At 40.3% G+C, this 23,770-nt stretch overlaps 1 protein-coding gene across 9 annotated transcripts in view; it reads left to right on the top strand.

The window, feature by feature from the left end:
- TBC1D30 (TBC1 domain family member 30) overlaps window positions 1-23,770 on the top strand; it is a 106,213-nt gene that overhangs the window by 56,428 nt on the left and 26,015 nt on the right. For 6 of the 9 annotated variants that reach the window (XM_081588850.1, XM_081588856.1, XM_081588851.1 and 3 more), the window contains 6 exons: window positions 8,289-8,350; window positions 8,886-8,951; window positions 13,383-13,508; window positions 15,114-15,299; window positions 21,072-21,240; window positions 23,527-23,695. In XM_081588850.1, coding sequence (XP_081444976.1) covers window positions 8,289-8,350; window positions 8,886-8,951; window positions 13,383-13,508; window positions 15,114-15,299; window positions 21,072-21,240; window positions 23,527-23,695 — 778 coding nt within the window. Of the gene's footprint in view, window positions 1-4,598; window positions 5,250-8,288; window positions 8,351-8,885; window positions 8,952-13,382; window positions 13,509-15,113; window positions 15,300-21,071; window positions 21,241-23,526; window positions 23,696-23,770 lie in introns of those variants that run through there. The other 3 variants (XM_081588854.1, XM_081588857.1, XM_081588858.1) reach the window with 3 other exon arrangements.

Below are 23,770 nucleotides of genomic sequence, written 5' to 3'. Positions count from 1 at the left end.
AGACTTTATGTTACCAGTGTGTGTGCGTGTGTGCGCACTCAGTCGTGTCCAACTCTTTGCGACCCCATGAACTGTAGCTCTCCAGGCTTCTCTGTCCATAGGATTTCCCAGGTGAAAATACTGAAAGGGGTTGCCATTTCCTACTCCTGGGGATCTTCCCGCCCTAGGAATCGAACCTGCATCTCCTGCATTGGTAGGTGGATTCTTCACCACTGTGCCACCTGGGAAGCCCATGCCACCAGACCACCACCCTTTTCATTAGCACAAATGCAAAGACATACTAGACTTCCCAGGTGGCTCAGTGATAAAGAATCTGCCTGCAACGCAGGAGATATGGGTTGGATCCCTGGGTCGGGAAGATCCTCTGGAGAAGGAAATTGCAACCCACTCCAATATTCTTACCTAGAAAATCTCATAGTCAGAGATGCCTGGCAGGCTACAGTCCATGGGGTCACAAAAGGGTCAGACACAACTTAGCAACTAAACAACAACAACAGAAGGCATACTATCTCCTGCCTGATGAAGGACAGCACTAGGCCTGATGACTGGTACGTCTCTTCTAACTCTCAATCTCTTGTGAGCTTGAGCACAGCTGCCAGAGAGAAATGAAGCTGGGAGGATGAGTTCAACCCACCTCCCCAGAGTGGGTCAACTCCCTGTGCTTTCTCTCTCTTTGCTTCAGGTTTTCAGAGCTTTTTCTCTTGGTAACTGTCACTACTTGCTCTGTTCAGTCCCCAAAGATAAACACCTAGGCCCTTTTTCTTTTAAGATTTATCTGTTAAAAATAGCAGCATTAGGAAATCACAGAAACCCCGGACCTGATTCCCTTCTGGAAGCCCCAGGGGACTTGGCTTTTCGGTCTTAAAAATGTTGGACTTGCTTTTCCTGCTAACTTGTCTCCTTTCTCCATTAAAGGATTCATCTGCTCTCAAGAAAGCGTCACTACCAGCATGTAGGCCTGGAGATGCACAACTAGCTGAATGATCCCTACTTCCTTGTTTTGGCCTGGAGCTTGCATCTCTGGGGATGTACTAAGGGTATTGGACTCTGAGATGTTCAGAGTGTTTCCTCCAGCGCTCATCTTCTTTGGCAAGCCAGTAACAGATTCTCATCCAAAGTGAAGTTTTTGGTTTTCCTAAATTCAGCTTAAATCATAACTGCTCTGGACTATGCCAAAGTCTGATTTGCCCAAATGTGAATTCACAGATGTTATTTGATTAGGAAAAATCACTCAGTTAGTGAAGAGTGATGGTAAGTTGGCTTTGGGTGGAAATCTCACCAGCTAAAATCCCCCAGCTGAGTTCATGCTGGCATTGTTTCCTCTACGAGTTGACTTCAGATGACATCTTTATCTTTTGCTTTTGGAAAACAATATTCCAGACATGAATAAGAAATTATGAATCATACAATAAATATAATGCTAGGCTTGTGCCGTGACTGTTTTTAGAGCATTGTATTTTAGTGCTTAATTATCTGTTTGCTACAAAAGTTGGCAGTCTTGGCTTTCCTCTCCCATGTAAACAAAATAATATTATTTAATTCCTTCATTATGTATTGCTTTAATAGTAGAAACTCTTAAATATTTTTTTGTGTCAACTTCTATGTAGTTTAGAATGAGAAGTTTTCAAGAAATTTTTTTTTTAGAGTCAGTTTTTCCTTGTAATAAATCTGAGTGCAATAAGATTTTGATCTTGAAGGTAAACAAGCCCCTGTCACTAACAGTAAGAGAAATGCTGTAACTGAAGAATTTCAGAGGCAAACCTTTTTGTCAGCCATGACATATGTGGGTGAGCTGGCAGTCTGAGGTCTATACTCGAGCTTCGGCAGCCTAGAGATCTGATTTCTTCAAGTCACTGAGAGTTGAGTGAACTCAGGGATATTGACTGCTGTTAACTGGTCAGTGTGTTCTCTCCTCAGTGGCAAAGTCTCTGCATGAAGCTAAATGCAATCAAAAGTTTGCATGGTGAACGTGGAGTCTGAGCCAAAGGGTGTGGGATGGTCTGAGTGGTGGATGTCAGCCAGGCCTAGATGTCGTCCTCTCTAGCCTGGAGGCAGTGTTATAGAGCAGTGTCCATTTCTCCTCCGCTTGCCTGGTGAGGCTGTCTTTCCTGCTGGCCCAGTGCTAAAACCTGAGCATGAGTAGCCTTTTGTGTTAAAAGAGAACATAAAGCCTCTGTGGTTTGAGCAGATGAGACTTCTGGAAAACCAGACCATGTGTCCACTTCCCAGCTGGATTTTCTCTCTCCTTCCAGTTTTCTTCCTTTAACTATGGGTGTTCAATACCATCTTCACCCAGGGGTTTGTGTTGCCCTCTAAAAAACTGGCTAACGTCAAACATCAGATGGGCTTCCCTGGTGGCTCAGTGGTAAAGAAATTGCCTGCAGTGCAGAAGGCACAGGTTCAGTCTCTGGGTTTGGAAGATCCTCTGGAGAAGGAAATGGCAACCCACTCCAGTATGCTTGCTTGGAGAATTCCATGGACAGAGGAGCCTGGCAGGCCACAGTCCACGGGGTTGTAAAGAGTCAGACACAACTGAGGGACTGAGCACACATAGTTGATTTACAATGTTGTGCTAGTTTCTGGTGTACAGCAAAGTAATTCACTTACACATAATACTTTTCATATTGCTTTCCATTATGGTTTATTATAGGATATTGAATATAGTTCCCTGTGCTATACAGATGGACCTTGTTGTTTATCTATTTTGTATACAGTGGTTTGTACTTGTTAATCCTAAACTCCCAATTTATCCCCTTTCCACCCCTTTCTCTTTTGGAAACTTAAGTTTGTTTTCTATGTCTGTGGGTCTGTTTCTGTTTTGTAAATAAGTTCATTTGTGTCATGTTTTAGATCTCTCGTATTAGTGATATCATATGGTATTTGTCTTTTTCTGACTTACTTCCCTTGTGGCTCAGCTGGTAAAGAATCTGCCTGCGATGCAAGAGACCTGGGTTCGATCCCTGGGTTGGGAAGATCCCCTGGATAAGGGAAAGGCTACCTACTCCAGTATTCTGGCCTGGAGAATTCCATGGACTGTATAGTCCATGGGGCTGCAAAATTCCATGGGCTGTAAAGTCCATGGGGACACAACTGAGCGACTTACTTCACTTCACTTCTGACTGACTTCGCTTAGTATGATGATATCTAGGTCCATCTATGTTGCTGTAAAAGAATGTTATTTCATTCTTTCTTATGGCTGAGTAGTATTCCATTGTGTATATATACCACATCTTTTTTTATCCATTCATCTGTCCATTAGCAACCATTGTTTTTGATGCTCAAAATGTTCCAAATAGGCCAATAGTATCCTATTTGTGTGGCTCTCATGTCTTTTTGACATGACTCAGTCTTGAAGCACCTTTCTTCCTGAGTTCATCAAGATGTTTCTAAAGGAACCCTGATTCCTTTTAGTGGGGAATGAGTTTTAGAGATCAAATTCTGGGTGCTAGGATTATTCAGTGATGCTTGGTGGTTCTTAGTTCTAAACCTATTCAGTGGCTTTATATGTATTTTTGAAAAGAAAAAAGATGAGTTCATACATTATTTCCATTTAAGATATACTGTTGCAGGATTAAAAAACAATTTGTTTGATTTCACACTTTTATTTTTTGTTACATTGACAACATCTTGGTTCCTTTTGACATTAACATTACATATTTAGGTTATTCTATAGTGTACATAAGAATTTAAAAAACACCAATATTTTTAATAACAATAATGCTACAGAATGACATTTAAGATTTCTTTGTAGTTCTGTTTGCTCTTAAAAGGTATACCACCGTTCTACAAGCATAATACTATACTCTAAAGCAACTTATTTTTTCTGTGTTCTTCTGCCATCAAAAGGATATTGAGTTAGGTTCATGTGTTTCTATTCATTTGTAAATTTTTGAGTTTTCTTTTTGTTTGATTTATTAATATTATTAATATAATGAATTAATAATACTATTAATAACCATTAGTAATATTAATGTTATTCCAGAGTCCAAACTACATAAGGTATATCCAGAGAAATCTGTTTTCTATTCCTCTCTCTTCTACATTGTTCTCTTCCATATAAATACTATTTAGTTTTTTTAAATCCATCTGTTGTTCCTTTTCTAAATATATATATATATACAAATATTTTAGTATTTCCCTCCACATCCTTTCCTTTCTTATGACTCATTCACCTTTATGATTAATATCCATTGGAGAATGTCGGAATGCCCTAGTTTATGAATGACTTAAAAACAGCAGTAATTATCGCTAGTAGTTCTGACTACTGAAGTCTCTGGCTGGAGAGATGGAGGAGCCACTTTAAAAAACCCTGCTTTTAAATGGAACAGTTTTATTTTTAATTCCACTCTGCCAAAAGAAACAGCCATTATTATAATATTATATATTTAATTAATATATAATTAACATACCACATATATTAACAATATTAATATATAATACTACTAATAATGATAATACTTTTAACGTGCTTCCTATACCCCTCTAAGATGCCAGGAAAGAGTTTAACACAATTTGGGATGAAGCTGGTGTTTCACCATCCACCAGCTACTCGCTGGTGTTCTGCACCTGAGATTTGCTCCCTTTGGTGCTCCCTCCAGCGTCTCAGGTCTTGGGAGAAGCATGGAGATCTCTGTCACTGCTCCTGGTCTCGGGACGCCGTTGTTCATCCGCCTGTTCATCCTGGGGTGCTCCGTGGCTCTCCCACGCAGGTGCCGGGAGCCTGCCAGGCGTTGGGGAGCTAAGGCTGCCCCGCCTGCGCACGGTGATGCCGGGATTGGGGGCGGGAGCGCCGCCTCCGTCTCCCAGCACTCGATCGCTCCCGCCCTCCTCCCCGCCCCAAGCCCTCTCCAAGCCTCAGCCTGGCTGGCTCCGCACTGCAGATGCCTGCCGGCCGCCCCACTCTCGGTGGCTCCCACGGTGCTCCGCGGGTCCCTCGATCCCCGAGCATTCTCGCTGCTTCCCAGGGACCCTCGGCTAAGCGATCTCACCAAGCCCCCCGCGCGCGCCAAGCCGCTACGCCAGCGCAGCGGCGGGAACCCAGGCGGAGCGCGGGATCCCAGGGCGCTCTCGGATGCGGCAGGACAAGCTGACCGGCTCCCTGAGACGTGGAGGGAGATGCCTGAAGCGGCAGGGTGGTGGTGGTGGCGGCGGCGGTGGTGGCGGCGTGGGCACCATCCTGAGCAATGTGCTCAAGAAGCGCAACTGCATTTCTCGGACCGCGCCCCGGCTGCTCTGCACCCTGGAGCCGGGTGAGGACCAGGGGCGGCAGAGGGGAGCACTAGAGAGTAGCGTGGCGCCCCCGGCGCTGGTGCCTCTGCCTTAGCTGGGACTCCGCCGACCGGCGGGTGCTGGGTGCCGCGGCTAGGCGCAGGCGGGGCTGGGTCGGCCTGGGAGGGAAAAGCGAGGACCCAGGCCTGGCCGGGGGCGGCCTCGCTAGGCGCGGAGGAGGCTGCTCCCTCCGGCTGCCCGCGCGCCCCAACCCTGCGGCCTGCGAGTGGTCCAGCCCCGGCTTGTACCCGGAGCTGCTGGCTGTTGGTGCGCTCGGCGAAGTGCTGGTGGCTGCCTGGGCTGTCAGAGGCCGCGCAACCAATTGTGCTTCGGACTCAAAAGAAGCCACACCTCAAAGGAGGTGTGGGAGGCGGAGAAAGGCACAGGTTTGATACTTGGGGTCGGAGGGAAAGGTAGTGACCGCGAAGGAAAGAAAATCGAGTATATTTTCTTGAGCGTCCCTGATTCGTGAGTGCCGGGATCATATCACCAGGAGCCTCCGGGTGGAGAGCAGGCAGGAAATACTCCTGCAAAGTAGAGATCCTTTCTGTAGGTAAGACCTAGTGTGCTTCCTGTGTTAGGCTAGGCCCTTTCTGCTGTCAGCCTGTGTTTACACATCCCTGCATCTCCAGGCTGCATAACTCCGCGCCTGCTCCAACACCCGGCATTCCTCCCTGGGGGTTTTATGAGCCCAGCCCTGGCATGGTCAGGCCCCTGGGCATAAGGCTTCGTGGTTAGGAGTGGCCGCAGAGGGAGCCGGCTGTGCCTGGACCTGTGTAGCGCCCACTTGTCCCCAGGGTGGCACCAGCTGGCTTCCAGGTGTGTTTGTCCTCCCCTGAACCCCCTCCTCCCTCCACTCCGTCTCCCTGCGCCTTTGGGGACCTGCTATCCTGAGACTACAGAGGGAATCAAGGCACTGATCCCCACAGGGTGGAATGCGTCACTGCCTTTCCGAACCTCGTGGTTTCTTTGTTTTTCTCCCCAAGGAAGTGTCTAGTTGCAGAGACTGTAGTAGTTATTCACAGTCTTTGTTTCGCCTTAAAAAAAAAAAAATCCTTCCCACGTTAAAAGTGTTTTGTGTTCCTGAATCCGGAATATCCAGTGATTACCAGATGAAACAAACCTTCTCCCCTTCCTTATTCAGTTAGAAGAAAAGAGGTAGAAATGACCTGATTTCAGCTTTTGCATGAAGGCGGGCGAATGATCAATTCCAGTGAAATCCTGTGCCTCATTTTTGATCGTAAGAAAATAGTTGTGGTTTTGACTAACCCCAGCCGGGTGTCAGCTCAGCAAGACAATTGGCATGATGCCCAGCAGGTACTTCTGATAAAGTCAAGGGAGCATATTCGGTCGCACATGCGGGGAATCCAAGGATTTTAGATCGGTTGAGATAAGAGCATGGGACCGAATTTCCTGGTCTTTGTTATAAAGCAAACGTCATTACTAAACGCGCTTCCATTCAGCACCCTGCATCTGGACAGCAACCTCACCAAGAGGTTTTATCTTGTCTTAAAATCATGGCTCCAGCTGGAGGCACTCTTATCGCCCGTTGTATCATTGCACACTGAGGCAAGACTTCATTTAAATCACCTCAGAGTAATGAGAATTCATCAAGATATATAACATACCTTCAAAGAAGAAAATCTTTTCTATCTAGACAGTATGCTTTTGGCTGGGAAGCTCTGAAAAGAATTATCAGGGTACTGATTATAAAGCTTCACTTTAGAAATTTAGGACCAAACTCTTGTATACACAGTACTCTTCTAGGACTCCAAGAAGGGCATCTTCATACTGTCATGGGCTTGGGTAAATCAGACACATCTCTTTTCAGCTTCTTGACTCCATATATGCTTTTAAAAAGACATGTCTACTTTATCATTATAATTCTACAAATTCTAAAGTATGTTCCTATTTACATACCAGATTCTAAAGAAAGATTGTTCCCTAAGTAATGGAAGTTGTGGAGAGGTTTCAGTATGCTTAATATGCCATTCAAAATCTTAGAAGCAAAAATGTCATCATAAATGATAATTGTAAATTGTAAAACAATGCTATTGATAATTTTTGGTGTATCTTGGTCCTTGAATTATTAAGTTTAAAATGGGCTTAAAATGTCATCTTGAAATTATAAAAAAAGAATACATAGCATTTTCAGATTTGGCTACATTATTTTTGGTATAATTTAAGTGGGAATAAAAATTGTCATGTAATTTCATCTCAATAATAAAAAAGTCCAATATGAATATAGCATATAGTCTATATACATTTTCCTCTTTATTTGCTTCTATTCCATAGATTTGAGATTTGAGTCAAATAAGTTTATTTAAGGTTGTAGATAACTTGAAATTAGGGTTCAGTTATATTCTTAGCTTGTAATCTAAATATACAAACATATCTTTAATGAATAAGTCTATCATGACAGAATTTTGAAATATGGATTATTCCACAAGTGGGAAGGCAATGACATTATTTTTATACCTTTTGATATTTCACTGAATTTTCCTTAATAGATTTAGCCAATGCAATTGTCCTAAGAAACAAATTCTGTAAGTAAAGAATTCTATTCTCATGTTTCATAAATATAAATTATACTGTACTAAATGATTTACAGTTAATCATTGCACCAACTAACTGAGATGGGCTTTATCCTCATTTTAAGGATGGAGAATTGAAACTCAGGTTAAATAATTTGTTTGACTGTAGGAACCAAAGCTGAATGGAAGTCTGTATGACTGCAAGCCCATGTGTCACTTTTTGTTTTTGCACAGCTCCAGACAGCTGTGGAACCACCATTCTATGGATAAGTTCCATTCTATTACCATAGAATATTTTTCTATTTTAATAATTAATATTCTTTTTCTTTTAACAAAATTGACAATTAACAAGATTGTAATCTAGTAAAAAACAAGTGTTTTAAAAATTTTATGAAGACCCAGTAGTATAAGGTTAATTTTTACTTTTATTTTTGATACAGTGTATTTTCTCCCTAGATAACTGTTATTTATGTCTTTTTATTTTAGGAGTTGACACAAAGTTGAAGTTCACTCTTGAGCCATCTTTAGGTCAAAATGGTTTTCAGCAGGTAATTTTATTTTTAGTTTCAAAAATACCTTTATTTGGGGGTAACTACAAGGTACACTGAGATATATTCTCAAAGTGGGAAGATTAGCATGTGCTTGGATATGCATAAGATGAGTCAGTTTTTAAAATTATGGATGAAATAACTTGCAAAGCTCTAAGTGGCCTGGATTTATACTTGCACTGAAAAATTATGTACTTTCTTTTAATGCTTCAAGTGTGGGAAAAAAATTTAAAAACCAACTGCTGTTATTCTGAATCTATAACACATGTTTTGATTTCTCAACCAGAGCTTCCCAACCCTTGTGTGCATGTGTTGCACGTGGATAACAGATGTGTTAGGGGTGCCTAAGTGGGGGAACTTGGGGCAGTCATGGCCCTTAGACCAGACATACCTGGCTGAAGGAAGCTCGGAATGTTTACCCCAGTGTTCTGTATATATACTATCATATTCTACAAATGTCAAGATGTAAAAAAGGTTGAAAAGTGTTTAACCAGGTCAATATTATCACTTTGACAGTTTTATTCTTTATTTCTAGTGGTACGATGCTCTAAAGGCAGTTGCCAGACTATCAACAGGAATACCAAAGGAATGGAGGAGAAAGGTGAGGAGGATTTGTATGGCTAAAATGCAAAAGGACCATCACTCTGTCTCTCTTTAAAGTGTCTGGAATGTCAAAAAGGATATTCTAGATTTAGTAATTTGAAATCTGTCCCTCTTCATTATTTGTTAATTCAATAAGTATTTATTGATTATTCTGTGCCAGGTAGTTTCTGTAGGTGCTGGGGATATAGCAGTGGGAAAAAACCCCAACAAACCAAAATTTTTATCCTTGCAGAGTTTATTGTGAATATAATATATAGTATTTCAGATGATGCTAAGTGCCATACATAAAAATAAAGCAAAGAAAGAAGTAAAGAGAGCGTAGGGGAATGGAGATAAGGAGGTAGCATTTTAAATGGCAAGGTAACATTTGAATAGGCCCTTAAAGAAGTGAGCAGGTGGCCACGTGGCTACCTGGTGGAAGCGTACTCCAAACAGAAAACACCCTCAGGTGAGAGCATCTCAGGATGTCCAAGCAGAAGTAAGAGGCCAGGGTGGCTGAAGCACAGTGGACAAAGGGGAAAGCAGTGTGGGGAGGGTCATAGAGGTAATGCGATGACCTTAGGGGAATGGCACATCTTGTAGGACTTTACAGGCCATAGGAGGACTTTGGCCCAGTGTGAGAAGAGAAACATTGGAAAGTTTTGAGCAGGGGAATAACATGGTATGACTTATATTTTAAATGGACCATTCTGACTGCTAACTTGAGAATGTGAGGGACAAGGGCAACAGCAGAGAGAGAGCAGTAGGAAACTTGCAATAATTCAGGCAAGAGATGGATCAGGGTTTTGGAGGTGGAGATGGAGAGAAGGGATAAGATGCTAGATATATTTTGAAGGCTGAGTTGACTTGAATTCCTATTAGATTGAATATAAAGTGTAAGAGAAATGTCATCAAAAACTTCAGGATTGACTTGAGCTTCTGAAAGGGTAGAGTTACTATTTTCCCAGAGGGGACAAGCATGTGTGTGTGTGTATCTATATAGTTGGGGGGGACGGTTGGTTAGATGATTGGTTTTAGATATGTTAGGGTTATGATGCCTGTTAGATATCTAAATTGAAGATATCAAGTGTATATTTGCACATACGATTGTGATGCTTAGGAGAGAGGTCTGGCTAGAGATATTAATTAAGTTATGCTAAGTTATGTTCAAAAGTCAAGACTGGACTATTGATAGTTGTTGACCTGTTGATAGTCAAAATGTCAGCTATTTATTTGTAAACCTAGTTTCTCCCCTCTTTTAAAAATTTTTGTTGAAGTATAGTTGATTTATAATGTTGTATTAATTTCCACTGTACAGCAGAGTGATTCAGTTATATATTTCTTTTTCATATTCTTTTCCACTATGGTTTGTCAGGGAATATTGAATTGCCCTTGTCTAGAATAATGAGTATAGTTCCCTGTGCTACACAGTAGGACCTTGTTGTTTATCCATTCTACGTATAATAGTTTGCATCTGCTAATCCCAAACTTCTTATCCATCCTTGCCCCTCAAGTGGTTTGGCAACCACATTCCCATTTCTTTTTCAAAACTTAATTTTTATTATATATTGGAGTATAATTGATTTACAATGCTGTATTAGCTTCATGTGTACAGCAAAGTGATTCAGTTGTACATATACATATATCCATTCCACTTCGGATTCTCTTTCCATATAGGTCACCACAGAATATTGAGTAGAGTTCCCTGTGCTCTACAGTAGGTCCTTGTTGATTGTCTATTTTATATATAGTACTGTGTATATGTTAATCCCTCACATTTTCCCCTTGGTAACCATAAGTTTGTTTTCAAAGTCTGTGAACTTGTTTTGTAAATAAGCTTGTTCGTATTATAAGCTAATCTTAACACTCCTAGAATTTGAACACTGAGGGTTCCTCAAAGTGCACATGAAAAATGGCATTATGAAGCAACTTTTCTGGATAAGGTAATGAAAGGAGTAAAGGTATCCAGTGACTCCTTTAAAAAATTATTCTTTATGGGAACCCATCTATCAGTTTTGTTGTGTGTTAGAGAGGGATGGTTCAAATGCAGAGGTGAAAACAGGCCCATTCTCCATGGAGCTGCAAAGAGTCAGACATGACTGAGCGTGCACACACACACACAAACAAAAACACACTCCATCACCCTCTCTCTCCATGGATGGCCAGGGAGCTCTTGCCCAAGCATAGAGAATAATCCAGAGCCCAGTATAACAAGCTCATAAGATACTTTGGAATAGGGAATGGCTACCAACTCCAATAAACAATAGAATGGGAAAGACTAGAGATCTCTTCAAGAAAATTAGAGATACCAAGGGAACTTTTCATGCAAAGATGGGCACAATAAAGGACAGAAATGGTATGGATCTAACAGAAGCATAAGATATTAAGAAGAGATGGCAAGAATACACAGAAAAACTATCAAAAAAGATCTTCATGACCCAGATAATCATGATGGTATGATCACTCACCTACAGCCAGACATCCTGGAACGTGAAGTCAAGTGGGCCTTAGGAAGCATCACTACAAACAAAGCTAGTGGAGGTGATGGAATTCCAGTTGAGCTATTTCAAATCCTGAAAGATGACACTGTGAACATGCTGCACTCAACATGCCAGCAAATTTGGAAAACTCAGCAGTGGCCACAGGACTGGAAAAAGTCCGTTTTCATTCCAATCCCAAAGAAAGGCAATGCCAAAGAATGCTCAAACTACAGCACAACTGTACTCATCTCACACACTAGTAAAGTAATGCTCAAAATTCTCCAATCCAGGCTTCAACAGTATGTGAACCGTGAACTTCCAAATGTTCAAGCTGGCTTTAGAAAAGGCAGAGGAACCAGAGATCAAATTGCCAACATCCACTGGATCATCAAAAAAGCAAGAGAATTCCAGAAAAACATCTGCTTCCGCTTTATTGACTATGCCAAAGCCTTTGACTGTGTGGATCACAACAAACTGTGGAGAATTCTGAAAGAGATGAGAATAGCAGACCACCTGACCTGCCTTTTGAGAAACCTATATGCAGGTCAGGAAGCAACAGTTAGAACTGGACATGGAACAACAGACTGGTTCCAAATGGGGAAAGGAGTGCATCCAGGTTGTATATTGTCACAGTGCTTATTTAACTTATATGCAGAGTACATCATGAGAAATGCTGGACTGGATGAAGCACAAGCTGGAATCAAGATTGCTGGGAGAAATATCAATAACCTCAGATATGCAGATGACACCACCCTTATGGCAGAAAGTGAGGAAGAACTAAAGAGCCTCTTGATGAAAGTGAAAGAAGAAAGTGAAAAAGTTGACTTAAAACTCAACATTCAGAAAACTAAGATCATGGCATCTAGTTCCATCACTTCATGGCAAATAGATTGGAAACAGTGGAAACAGTGACAGACTTTATTTTTTTGGGCTCCAAAATCACTGCAGATGGTGACTGCAGCCATTAAATTAAAAGACGCTTGCTCCTTGGAAGAAAAACTGTGACCAACCTAGACAGCATATTAAAAAGCAGAGACATTACTTTGCCCTCAAAGGTCCATCTAGTCAAAACTATGGTTTTTCCTGTAGTCATGTATGGATGTGAGAGTTGGGTGCTAAAGAAAGCTGAGTGCCGAAGAATTGATGCTTTTGCACTGTGGTGTTGGAGCAGACTCTTGAGAGTCCCTTGGACTGCAAGGAGATCCAGCCAGTCCATCCTAAAGGAAATGAGTCCTGAATATTCATTGGAAGGACTGATGCTGAAGCTCCAATACTTTGGTCACCTGATGTGAAGAACTGACTCATTTGAAAAGACCCTAATGCTGGGAAAGATTGAAAGCAGAAGGAGAAGGGGATGACAGAGGATGAGATGGTTCGATGGTATCACCGACTCAATGGACATGAGTTTGTGTGAACTCCAGGAGTTGGTGATGGACAGGGAGGCCTGGCGTGCTGCAGCCCATGGGGTCACAAAGAGTTGGACAAGACTGAGTGACTGAACTGAACTGAACCCACTCCAGTAATTTTGCCTAGAAAATCCTATGGACAGAGGAGGCTTGTGGGCTACATATTATGGGATTTCAAAAGAGTCAAGTGTTACTAAGAAACTAAACAACAACAGCAAAGATAATCTAGCTATTCTACTGAACTGAAATAAAATTTGATATGTTTTTGTTTTCTTAACAATATCCTTAATGGCTGGATTGTTACTTGGTACGTAGTAGGAACTCAATAAATATTAATTGAAAGAATAAATAAAAGTCCCTAATTGGTACAATTTAGTACAGCAGACTTTTCAATGAGGTTCTTAGTTTTCTTTTTTTTTTTTTTTTTTTTTAGTTTTCTACATATGGGCTATATTTCTTCTAATAACAGTTTTCATTTTCTTGTTGGATGCAATCAGTATTGCCTAGTAAAGAAAGATGAAATTATATATTTTACTTTGGCATTCTTCTTTATTACTATTTTAGGTTTGGTTGACCTTGGCAGATCATTATTTGCACAGTATAGCCATTGACTGGGACAAAACCCTGCGTTTCACTTTCAATGAGAGGAGTAATCCTGATGATGACTCGATGGGAATTCAGATAGTTAAGGTAATACCTCTGAGTTTGGCTTATTGTCTTAACTTGGAAGATTTCTAAGAACCAGATGTGTCCTGGACAGAGGATCAGCCTTATGGTTTGAATGTCTGTGTATTTCCTGCTTCCTAATTTCATTAGTTAACAGCTTTTTAAAATGGGGAATTTGTTGATGCCTTGTCTTTGTACATCTGTCTGTTGCTAGTAAGAAGAAAATGTTTCCATTCATATTCAACTTATTTTGCTTGCATGATAGGAAATTGAAGTTCCTTTTTTGTTTAACATGGATCAGTGCTTTTAACTGGATTTTTACATCAAAGTCACTGAGAAATTTAGTTAAGCCTATTTCATATTGGAATAATTGGGCAGTTATTAGGATTTTGATAATTTTTTAACTGTCACTTTATGAAGATAGTTAAATTGACTGATGGGTTTACTTTATACCATTTGGTTGAATGTTCAGGCCAGCTGTGGAGGCAGCTGAGGTTCACCTACCTGGATTATTACACTTGATTAGAGCCTGGCAATAAAAGCCAAGGATGCCGATTTGATTTAATCCCATTATTCTTCTCTTACATAAGCCTCTAAGGCATGCATTTTATCTTATATGAGTACATTACGTGTGATGCTAAGCTGAGGTTTTAAAAGGAAAGTTGTTTCATGTAAAGTTTGATCACCAGAAGTTGGCTAATGTTTTGGCAGATTTGAAAATATTTTTTTTCAGGAGTAAGTACTAACTAGAAAGTTATATTTTCATCTTACTTTGTGCGTTTCAGACAAGTTTCAAAAAAATGAAATTTTATATTGTAATATGCTTGAAAAGCCTATATATTATGCACTTTTGAGCTGTTTATTTGGAATTTCAGTATATGTTCCCTATAGATGAAGTATTCCATATTTGAAATACTTTCTTTCTATTTAAGTAGTGAGTTAAGGCAATGCACGTTTTATAAGAATCATGTTATTAAGAGAATATTTTTTTCTAGTTGAAATGAATATGTCAGTAAAATGAATATGTCCTGAAAATCATAGTCTCTGCTTGATAATTATAGGTATTGCCTTCATTATATATTAAAGCACAGCAAATGTTTCTGTCCTTTTATACATATTTATAAAACAACTTGGACAGAATGATTTTTCTGTATCTTTTTTGTACTGGTTGCATTTTGCTCATGAATACTATTTGGAGTTTTGATAGCTAAATATTTATATATATATGTATCTTTTTTTGGTGGAAAGAAATAATGTTAGCGTCTATCGTACATGTGTTGAAATGACTTGTTTTATTTGAGATGTATCATTAAAATAAACTGTCAATTTATTTGAAAGCCTAACGTTATATTTGTTAATTCTGAGGGCCTTTTTGTGTTAACTCTGGAAATACTTTTGGTAGAAAATTTGCCTGACTGAAATTCCCCTTGAAAATGCCTCAGCATATTAGAAAACTAAAAGTTACAAGCTTTGGTCAATGTATATAAGTTGCTTATATAGTTTAAAAACTAAAATCCATTTTGATAATCTGACTTAATGCTGAGACAAAGAAAAAATGAAAGTTTTTTTTTCTTTTAAAGAGCGCATAAGGAGTTATTTTAAAATGTATTGTCTCCCCTCTCGTTTTAGGATCTTCACCGCACAGGCTGCAGTTCATACTGTGGCCAGGAGGCCGAGCAGGACAGGGTCGTGTTGAAGCGCGTCCTTCTGGCTTATGCCCGATGGAACAAGAATGTCGGGTATTGCCAAGGCTTTAACATCCTGGCTGCACTGATTCTGGAAGTGGTGGAAGGCAACGAAGGTGATGCTCTGAAAGTGAGTATCAGACTCTGAAGAAGGCAACTGAAATTCTTCAGAGAGTGGAATACTGAAACTGTGATTTCTCTTCCCTGATGCCCCACCTCCTTCCCAAGTATTTACTGTATCTTTCAAATTATCCATGATTTCCCCAGGTTAAAACCTGGTCACAGGACAAACTTCTGTAGCTGCCAAATTTGAGGAGAATGATTATGTTTTTAGCTCTCTTATGAGACATATAAGGACATATATATGTGTGTGTGTGTTAGTTGCTTAGTCGTGTCCGACTCTCTGCAACCCCAGACTGTAGCCCACCAGGCCCCTCTGTCCACAGGATTCTCCAGGCAAGAATACTGGAACGGGTTGCCATTTCCATCTCTAGGATATATGTGTGTATATATATATATATATATATGGCTTTTTGAGGATGAGGGTGGGGGAACAGATCTTTCTTTCTCTCTCTCTCTCTGCTGTGCAGCATGTGGGATCTTACTTCCCCAACCAGGTATTGAATCCATGTTCCCTATGTTGGGAGCTCGGAGTCTTATACTGGACCACCAGAGAAATCCCTGAGACATCATATTTTTAAACCAAGTTCAGTACGACTTACATTGATTACCCAGTGCTGCATAGCAAATCAGTTGCTTCAAACAGCAAATGTGTATGACCTCACAGTTTCTTTGAGTCGGCAATCTGGGCACAGCTTAGCTGGCTCAGAGTCACATTATCGTGGCATTCAAACTCTCAGCTAGGGCTTTAGTCTCATCCGAAGGCTCAATTGAGTGGGAGGAGCACTGGCTTCCAAGTTCACTCATGTGATCCTTAAGATTTCATTCCCCACAGATTGTTGGACTGAGGGCCTCCGTTTTTTGCTGGATGTTGTCCTCTGCTCTGTGGGCCTTTCCATTGTGCAGCATGGTGGCTGGCATTCCTTAGAGTGAGCAAGACAGTAAAAGAGAACGAGCAATTCAGAGGAGACTATGTTACAGATCTGCAGCCTAGAAGTGGTATTCCATCATTTTTGCCATGTTTTATTTTTTTAATTTATTTTTAATTGGAGAATAATTGCTTTACAATATTGTGTTGGTTTCTGCCATACATGAATCAGCATAAGCATACACATGTCCTCTTCTTCTTGCACCTCCCTCCCACCTCCCACCCCATCCCACCCCTCTAGATTGTCACAGAGCACCAGATTGAGCTCCCTGTGTCACACAGAAACTTCTGCCAAGTTTTATTTATTAGAAGCCAGTCACTAGGTCCAGCTCCTATTTAAGGGGAAGGGCTTATACAAGAGTGTGACTACCAGCAGGTATAGATCCTGAGGGGTCATGCTCTAAATTGCCTTATTTATTATACTTAATTCTGGTTGGTTCTTCTCTTTTTTTTTTGATGTTGACCATTTTTAAAGTTTTTATTGAATTTATTACAGTATTGCTTCTGTTTCATGTTTTGTTTTTTTTGGCCCCAAGGCATATGGGATCTTAGCTCCCCCACTAGGCATTGAACCTGCACCTCTTTCGTTGGAAGGTGAGGTCTTAACCACTGGACAACCAGGGAAGTCCCTGGTTGGATCTTCTTAACAGGTTGCTTTCATATCTGGGGTGAGGTATGAAGGAAATAGGCTGCAAGTGAACGTCTGCTGAAAGGTGCTTGTGTGGAGAAAGGTTATGAAAGTGAATGATATGTCTTATCTTTTAATCTTTGATGTCTAGGGACTTTTTAAGTAAAAAATAAATTTCTGGAAACATTTTGAGATGGAACGCTAGTAAGTTAAACTTGTAGGTCTGAATATGACTCAGTGAGTCACCACAAAAAGTCTTTATGAGAAATGAAGGATTTCAGGTGTCGAGGATGGCCACTGCCTTATTTGCTTGGGATAATATAGGGTTGCTAATTCATATTTGAACCCTGAAACTGTTGTTGATTGCAGTGTTGTGTGATGGATGGGATAAATACTTAGTCTTTGTATTCAAGGTCCCGCTTCTCCCAGTTCTGTTTAATTATAGTGCATACGTTAGTGATAGTCTCAGTCACTCACTTAATGTCATATGGAAAAATGAACACATTTTCCTCCTGGTTTTATACCCATTGTGTTGGAATTAATTATAAATCCATCCTGACATGATCTCAATCTGTATTCACCCTCTCAGATTTTCCATTCATGTATTTAAGGAAGCAGCTTTGAAGCTATTTGTGTATCACATAGTTAGGGGTGGAAGTGGGGGAGGCAGTGACAAATCAAATACATGAGTTTAGGACATTTTTTTATTAAAAGCAATTTTGTTTACTCATTCTGTCTGTTTTACTCAGTTTTTTCCCCAGGTGTAATTTGCACGACTATGGAATTAGAACTGTTTAGTTGAAAAGCTGAAGTGAACAATTAAGGTTAGAGAGTTGGGTGGAGAGGTTTGGGATACGAGATGTACATGCCAATCAAATCATGAATCTCAGTAATGCTTGAGAAACTAAAAATTCACATAAAAAGATGAATTAGACAAAGCTGTGGAACTGAATATTTATATTTCTGCCTCTAAGAAAATGAACTCTGTGGAATAAAATGACATCATCATCATTTGGGAATCTTGTGGTTAGACATTTAATATGCAGAGGAAGGCTGGGTTCTTGAAGACAGTTCCTATGCTAAGGGAAATAATGGATGTCTGTTTTTCCAGGGGCTATTTTGGCCTCTGCAAGTTTTAGTTAATAGGGAAATAAATAGTTTATCAGAGTAGATAAACCATTTTCCTTGCTTTTTTGCATTAATTGTTTTTTCTTAGTAACTTAGGTTTTTAAAATAGTAAAAAATAGAGTTTTAAAAATAAAGATTTAACTATTTGTTAAAAATTTGAAGCTTCCCCATTATTTTAATACTTCATTTTAAGGAGCAGTTTCAGGTTGAAATCAATATTGAGAGGAAGAAACAGAGATTTTCCATATACCCCCTGCCAGTGCAGGAGACATAAGAGACACTGGTTGGATCTCTGGGTCAGGGAGATCCCATGGAGTAGGAAATGGCTACCCACTCCAGTAGTTTTGCCTGGAAAATTCCATGGACAGAGGAGCCTGGCAGGCTCCCAGTCCATGGGGTTGCAAAGAGTTGGACATGACAGAGCAACTGAGCATGCATGCACACTTAATTCTTTTTAGTGATGAATAATATTCCATTTTCTGGACCTATTGGAGGACAGCTTGGTTGCTTCCAAGTTTTGGTAATTATGAGTAAAGCTGCTATAAAAATCTGCATACAGGTTTCTATGTGGATATAAGTTTTCATCTCCTTTTGCTAAATACCAAAGAGTACAATTGCTGGATTGTATGATAAGAGTGTGCTTAATTTTATAAAAAACTGTTAAACTGTCTTACAAAGTGACTTTACCAGTTTGCATTCCTACCAGCAAATCTAGAGTTCTTACTCCATATCCTTGCCAGCATTTGGTGTTAGCAGCATTCCAAATTTTGGCCATTGTAATAAGTGTATAGTGGTATCTCATTGTTTTAATTTGAATTTCTCTGATGACTGTGATATGAAGCATCTTTTCATAGTTTATTTGCCATCTGCACATCTCCTTTGGTAAGATATCTGTCAAGGTCTTTGGTCCATTTTTTTAATTGGGTTGCTTATTTTCTTATAATTGTTGAGTTTTATGAGTTCTTTGTGTATTTTGGGTGACAGTCCTTTGTCAGATGTGTCTTTTCAAGTATTTTCTCCCAATCTCTGGCTTGTCTTCTAATCTTGACAATGTCTTTCACAGAGCAGAAGTTTTAAATTTTAGTAAAGTCTAGCCTACCGAGTATTTCTTTCATGGATTGTGCCTTTGGTATTTTATATAAAAAGTCATTCCCATACCCAAGGTCATCTAGGCTATATTTGTCTCCTATGAGTTTTGTAGTATTGTGTTTTACATTTAGGTCCGTGATCCCTTTTGAGTTACATTTTGTGGAGAGTGTAGGGTTCTTCCAGCACCATTTGTTCACGAGACTATCTTTGTTCCACTGCCATTATTTATCCTATTTTTTTTTTAATCTAATGTTTGTTCTTTGAAATACAGAAGTAGGTGGAGCAACATAATAGGCTCTTATGTCATGTGTTAGACTTTGAGATGCCTTTGGACAGAGAATTTCATTGGGTCAGAAGAATTACAGTGATGATTGGAATTTTTTTTCTTGTTTTCATATAATTTTGAGGGATTGTAATTTTTTCATAAAACCTTATAAATTCATTTATATAATTCATAAAAATCTTTCTTGGTATTATGTAACTTACTCTGGATGAAAAGTGCAGTAGTAGACTGTTACCCTCAGATTTTGTCTTTGTGATCAGATCAGTTCCTCTTCTCCTTACCTGTAGAGTGTGAGGTCCCTGACAGAGCCCTCTGCTCTACTAAAAATCTGTCCCCCCCCTCAACTGGCCTGGCTCCTCAAGGACTTCCTCCCTCCACACAAGCTGAATATATTGCTTTTATTGCTAAGCTCTTATTTCTAGGGTGATGATACATTTACCTGGTAAATTCTGTCTCTGTGTAAGAAAGCTAAAGTGACTCCCTGGACTGGGTCACTCCTGTGACATAGGCTTCAGGGAGGCCTTTTTGAGAGGATATTCCCACCCTTGTTGACTTAGTCAAAACTATGACCCTAAAAGTAGAAGTTACAAGTCAAGGATAAGGGGAAAATGGGCCCTTGGCAGATATGGGAGATAATTTTTTTTTAATAGTATTTTATGAAAAAATATGAGACACACTTCTCCACCACTGTATAGGGCCAGCTATGATTTTGTTCTAAATTTTGCTTTTCCTGTGTTCTGGGAAATGTGTGGGTCTTCTAGGGAGGAGGGCATAAACAGAGCATTCAAACTGTCAGGGAAAGGGCCAGAGATTGACATATAGCACTGAGGTGTATTTTACTGGGTCTTTCTAGTGGTAATTGACATCTTAGAAAAGATACCACAAATAGAAAAGTTAGGATGAAAACAGTAATTTGAAGAATATGAGGCAATCTCATATGATTTTAAAAGTACCATATACTCAAAACAAAAATGTACCGTTTGTTGCATTGTCCCAGGAGAGGAAGTGGACAAAAAGCTGACATCAGTTGTTCAAATACCTCAGGTTGACGGTCAGTGAATCTTGCGATCGACTGCAGTCAGGATGTTGTTCCATGATGGGCCAGCTCTGGGTTTTCAGATTAAGGTTGTGAAACTGCGCTGACACCGAGGAGCTGACCTTGAGATTTTTGCTGGATGCTGAGAAAGCTTGAGCTCCATGGCTTGTCAGAGGGAGGCCGAGGGTTATATCATCACAGCTACTTCCAGGATGAACTCAGGTCTAGTGGCCCAGCTAAAAATTTTAGACAGCAGCAGATTTGGGCTCTGAGTTAGTTAAACCAGTGATCTCCAGCCTTTTTGGCACCAGGGACTGGTTTCATGAAAGACAGTTTTTCCACAGACAGGGCTTGGCAGAGGAGATGGTTCAGGCCATAACATGAGCAACGGGGAGCAGCAGATGAAGCTTCCCTTGCTCTCCCACTGCTCACCAGATTCCTAACTGGCCAAGGACTGGTGCCAGTCCACGGCCCTGGGGTTGGGGACCCCTGACTTAGACAATTATGCCACCTGCTCCTGACCTTGAAGTGGAGAGGGGCCTTGAAAATCCAGAACATTTGGTGCTGACACGTGTAAAGAACGGTGTGCTTTGGCTAACTGTCTTTTGCCAATTTGAATATGTTCTACATAGAACATGTTAGTATAGCAGTTTTTGTGAAGCAATCTTATTCTGTATCTTTTTCCTTCAGATTATGATTTACCTTATTGACAAGGTACTTCCCGAAAGCTATTTTGTCAACAATCTCCGGGCACTGTCCGTGGATATGGCTGTCTTCCGAGACCTCTTGAGACTGAATCTCCCTGAATTATCTCAGCACCTGGATACTCTTCAGAAAACTGCAAACAAGGAGAGTGGAGGTAGTGATGATTCGATGCTATTTTACCTTTGAAAATAGTTTACTTTTCTGATACCACTGTACCTATGAGCCTAAACCTTGAATGGTGGAAATACATGTTTTCAGATATTTCAGTTGGTGGGAGCTTGTGCAGTGAAATAGATTTCTAGAGAACAAAAGCAACTAAAAACAAAACCCAAACAGAGGGCCAGATGTTGAATCTCTAACTGGTTATCAGTCAGGAAGTCAGTCAGGAACCCAATACCTCACCGGTACCAGCTCACCAACTATATATTGTACTCTAGGTAAAGAATGGTATCCATGCCTTGCTATCAGTTAAACTGCTCTAAGTTGGCATCAAAACTATAGGAGTTCTTTAAAATTGAACTACAGGTACAGCTTGGCCGAGTCTGCGGTTTTGCCTCAACCATTGAGGTTATGGAGAGTAGAATATGTATTTTCATAAAGTTGTAGGAGATAAAAGCAGTCCTTTGGAGTTTAATGCTCCTTTTATTCATTCATGTGAAGGATATTTAGACTTACTTGAGACGAATGGACCAGTTCTTACTGGAGAAGGGCTCTCTTGGCCTCCAGGTAGAATCTGAGCCCTGAAGGAAGGGACTGGGTTGATTAAGGTAGCAATGGAGATGGCTCTGCAAGTAGCTGAGTCTCTGCCATCTAGTTGGCATCACCAGCTCCCCAAGTACTTGAGCTCGTAGCTGTCATCATACCCACTGCTTGCACTTCTCCGGATACCAAAAATACAATAGTCATAAGTTTGCTATGTGTTCTTTAAATGGTTGTCAGTTCCTGACCCATGAATTTAAATCTTGGAAAATCTGAAAGGATTTTGAGGACCTCATCTATGATTAGGAGAAGGCAATGGCACCCCACTCCAGTACTCTTGCCTGGAAAATCCCATGGATGGAGGAGCCTGGTAGGCTACAGTCCATGCGGTCGCTACGAGTCGGACACGACTGAGTAACTTCACTTTCACTTTTCCCTTTCATGCACTGGAGAAGGAAATGGCAACCCACTCCAGTATTCTTGCCTGGAGAATCCTAGGGACGGCGGAGCCTGGTGAGCTGCCGTCCATGGGGTCGTACAGAGTCGGACACGACTGAAGCGACTTAGCAGTAGCAGCATCTATGATTAAAATACACTGAAAATTATAGCGACACCCAGGTGTCTCTAAGCATTTTCTTCCAAGTAGTTGGAGTAATCTTATTTAATTTGGCTGTGCAGTATACTTGTGCACTGGTGAGGATTTCATAAAGCTTCCAGCAAGACCAGATTGGTCCGTTCCAGAGTCAGACACACTTCACTGGGCTCCACATTTGCCCAAATGCCCTGGTGACCTTAGATTCTAATCTGTGAACAAAGATACTCCTTTGTTCATAGGTAAGAAGGAAGAAAATGGATACAGGAGGACAGATCTTGTTTTGCTTGTACTTGGGTAAATGTACCTTCTGACTGTAATTTGGAGAAAGGATTAGTCTAGTATCTAAATTTTTGTATTTCATTAAAATACATGCTTATGCAATCATAATGGGGAGTGGGAGAGGACTCTATTGTTTTAGTGAATTCGGAAACTTCAAAGTGAGCTGGATCCCAGATCTTTAAAACTGGGTATAGTTTAGTTAAAAATATTTTAAAAAATATTTTTTTTTGTTACTTTGCTTAATCTCCAAGTATTTGGGGATTTTCCAGCTTTCTTTCTGTTATTGATTTCTGGTTTAATTCCATTGTGGTCTGAGGACTGTGGATAAATTAACAAGTAAACAAGTAATTGCTTATGTGCAATTTTATTTTTATCATCAGCATTTGAATAAAAGTAGGCTTTAGGAGGTTTTGAAAATCAGCTTTTACTTTTGAGAGGTTAGAGTCTTTTCTTTTTATCCTGTTTTTGATAAGGAGAACGTCCTCCTTGATTTTCAGTGCCCCACAGTAGGTAGAGCCAAATTAAATTTTAGGTTAAGATTTCTGAAATGTCACAAAGAATTTGTGAAGTTCATAGTACTGTGATTTTTTTTAAAACACACCTATGTTCTTCCCCCACCCCCACTCAAAAAAAGGAAAAAACTAGAATTTAGAGAGATTAAAAAATCAGCCAGGAAATGTATCATAACATATTGGATGGGCCAAAAAAAAGTTCTTTTGGTTTTTCCTGTAAGATGTTATGGGAAAACCCAAATGAACTTTTTGGCCAAGCCAATATTTGGGTGGACATGAGAGATTGAAAGAGGGTATTTTCATATCTTGCACACCATCAGTTCTGCAGAAATGTAGAGTGTTTGTTTTATTTCAGGTGGATATGAGCCCCCACTGACAAATGTCTTCACGATGCAATGGTTTCTGACTCTCTTCGCTACGTGTCTCCCTAACCATACAGTTTTAAAGATTTGGGATTCAGTTTTCTTTGAAGGTTCGGAAATCATCCTGCGGGTGTCGCTGGCTATCTGGGCAAAGTTGGGAGAGTAAGTAATTTCCCCTTCCCGTTCTGTACTGTGGTGTGAGAGCCTTACAGACTTTTCTTCTCCAATGTATAAAGC

Source organism: Giraffa tippelskirchi, chromosome 4 (genome assembly GCF_054371585.1).
Source record: "Giraffa tippelskirchi isolate mGirTip1 chromosome 4, T2T-mGirTip1v1.2.pri, whole genome shotgun sequence".
NCBI lineage: Eukaryota > Metazoa > Chordata > Mammalia > Artiodactyla > Giraffidae > Giraffa > Giraffa tippelskirchi.
Note: the sequence above shows the minus strand (reverse complement) of the source record. Positions and strands in the feature narration are given on the sequence as shown.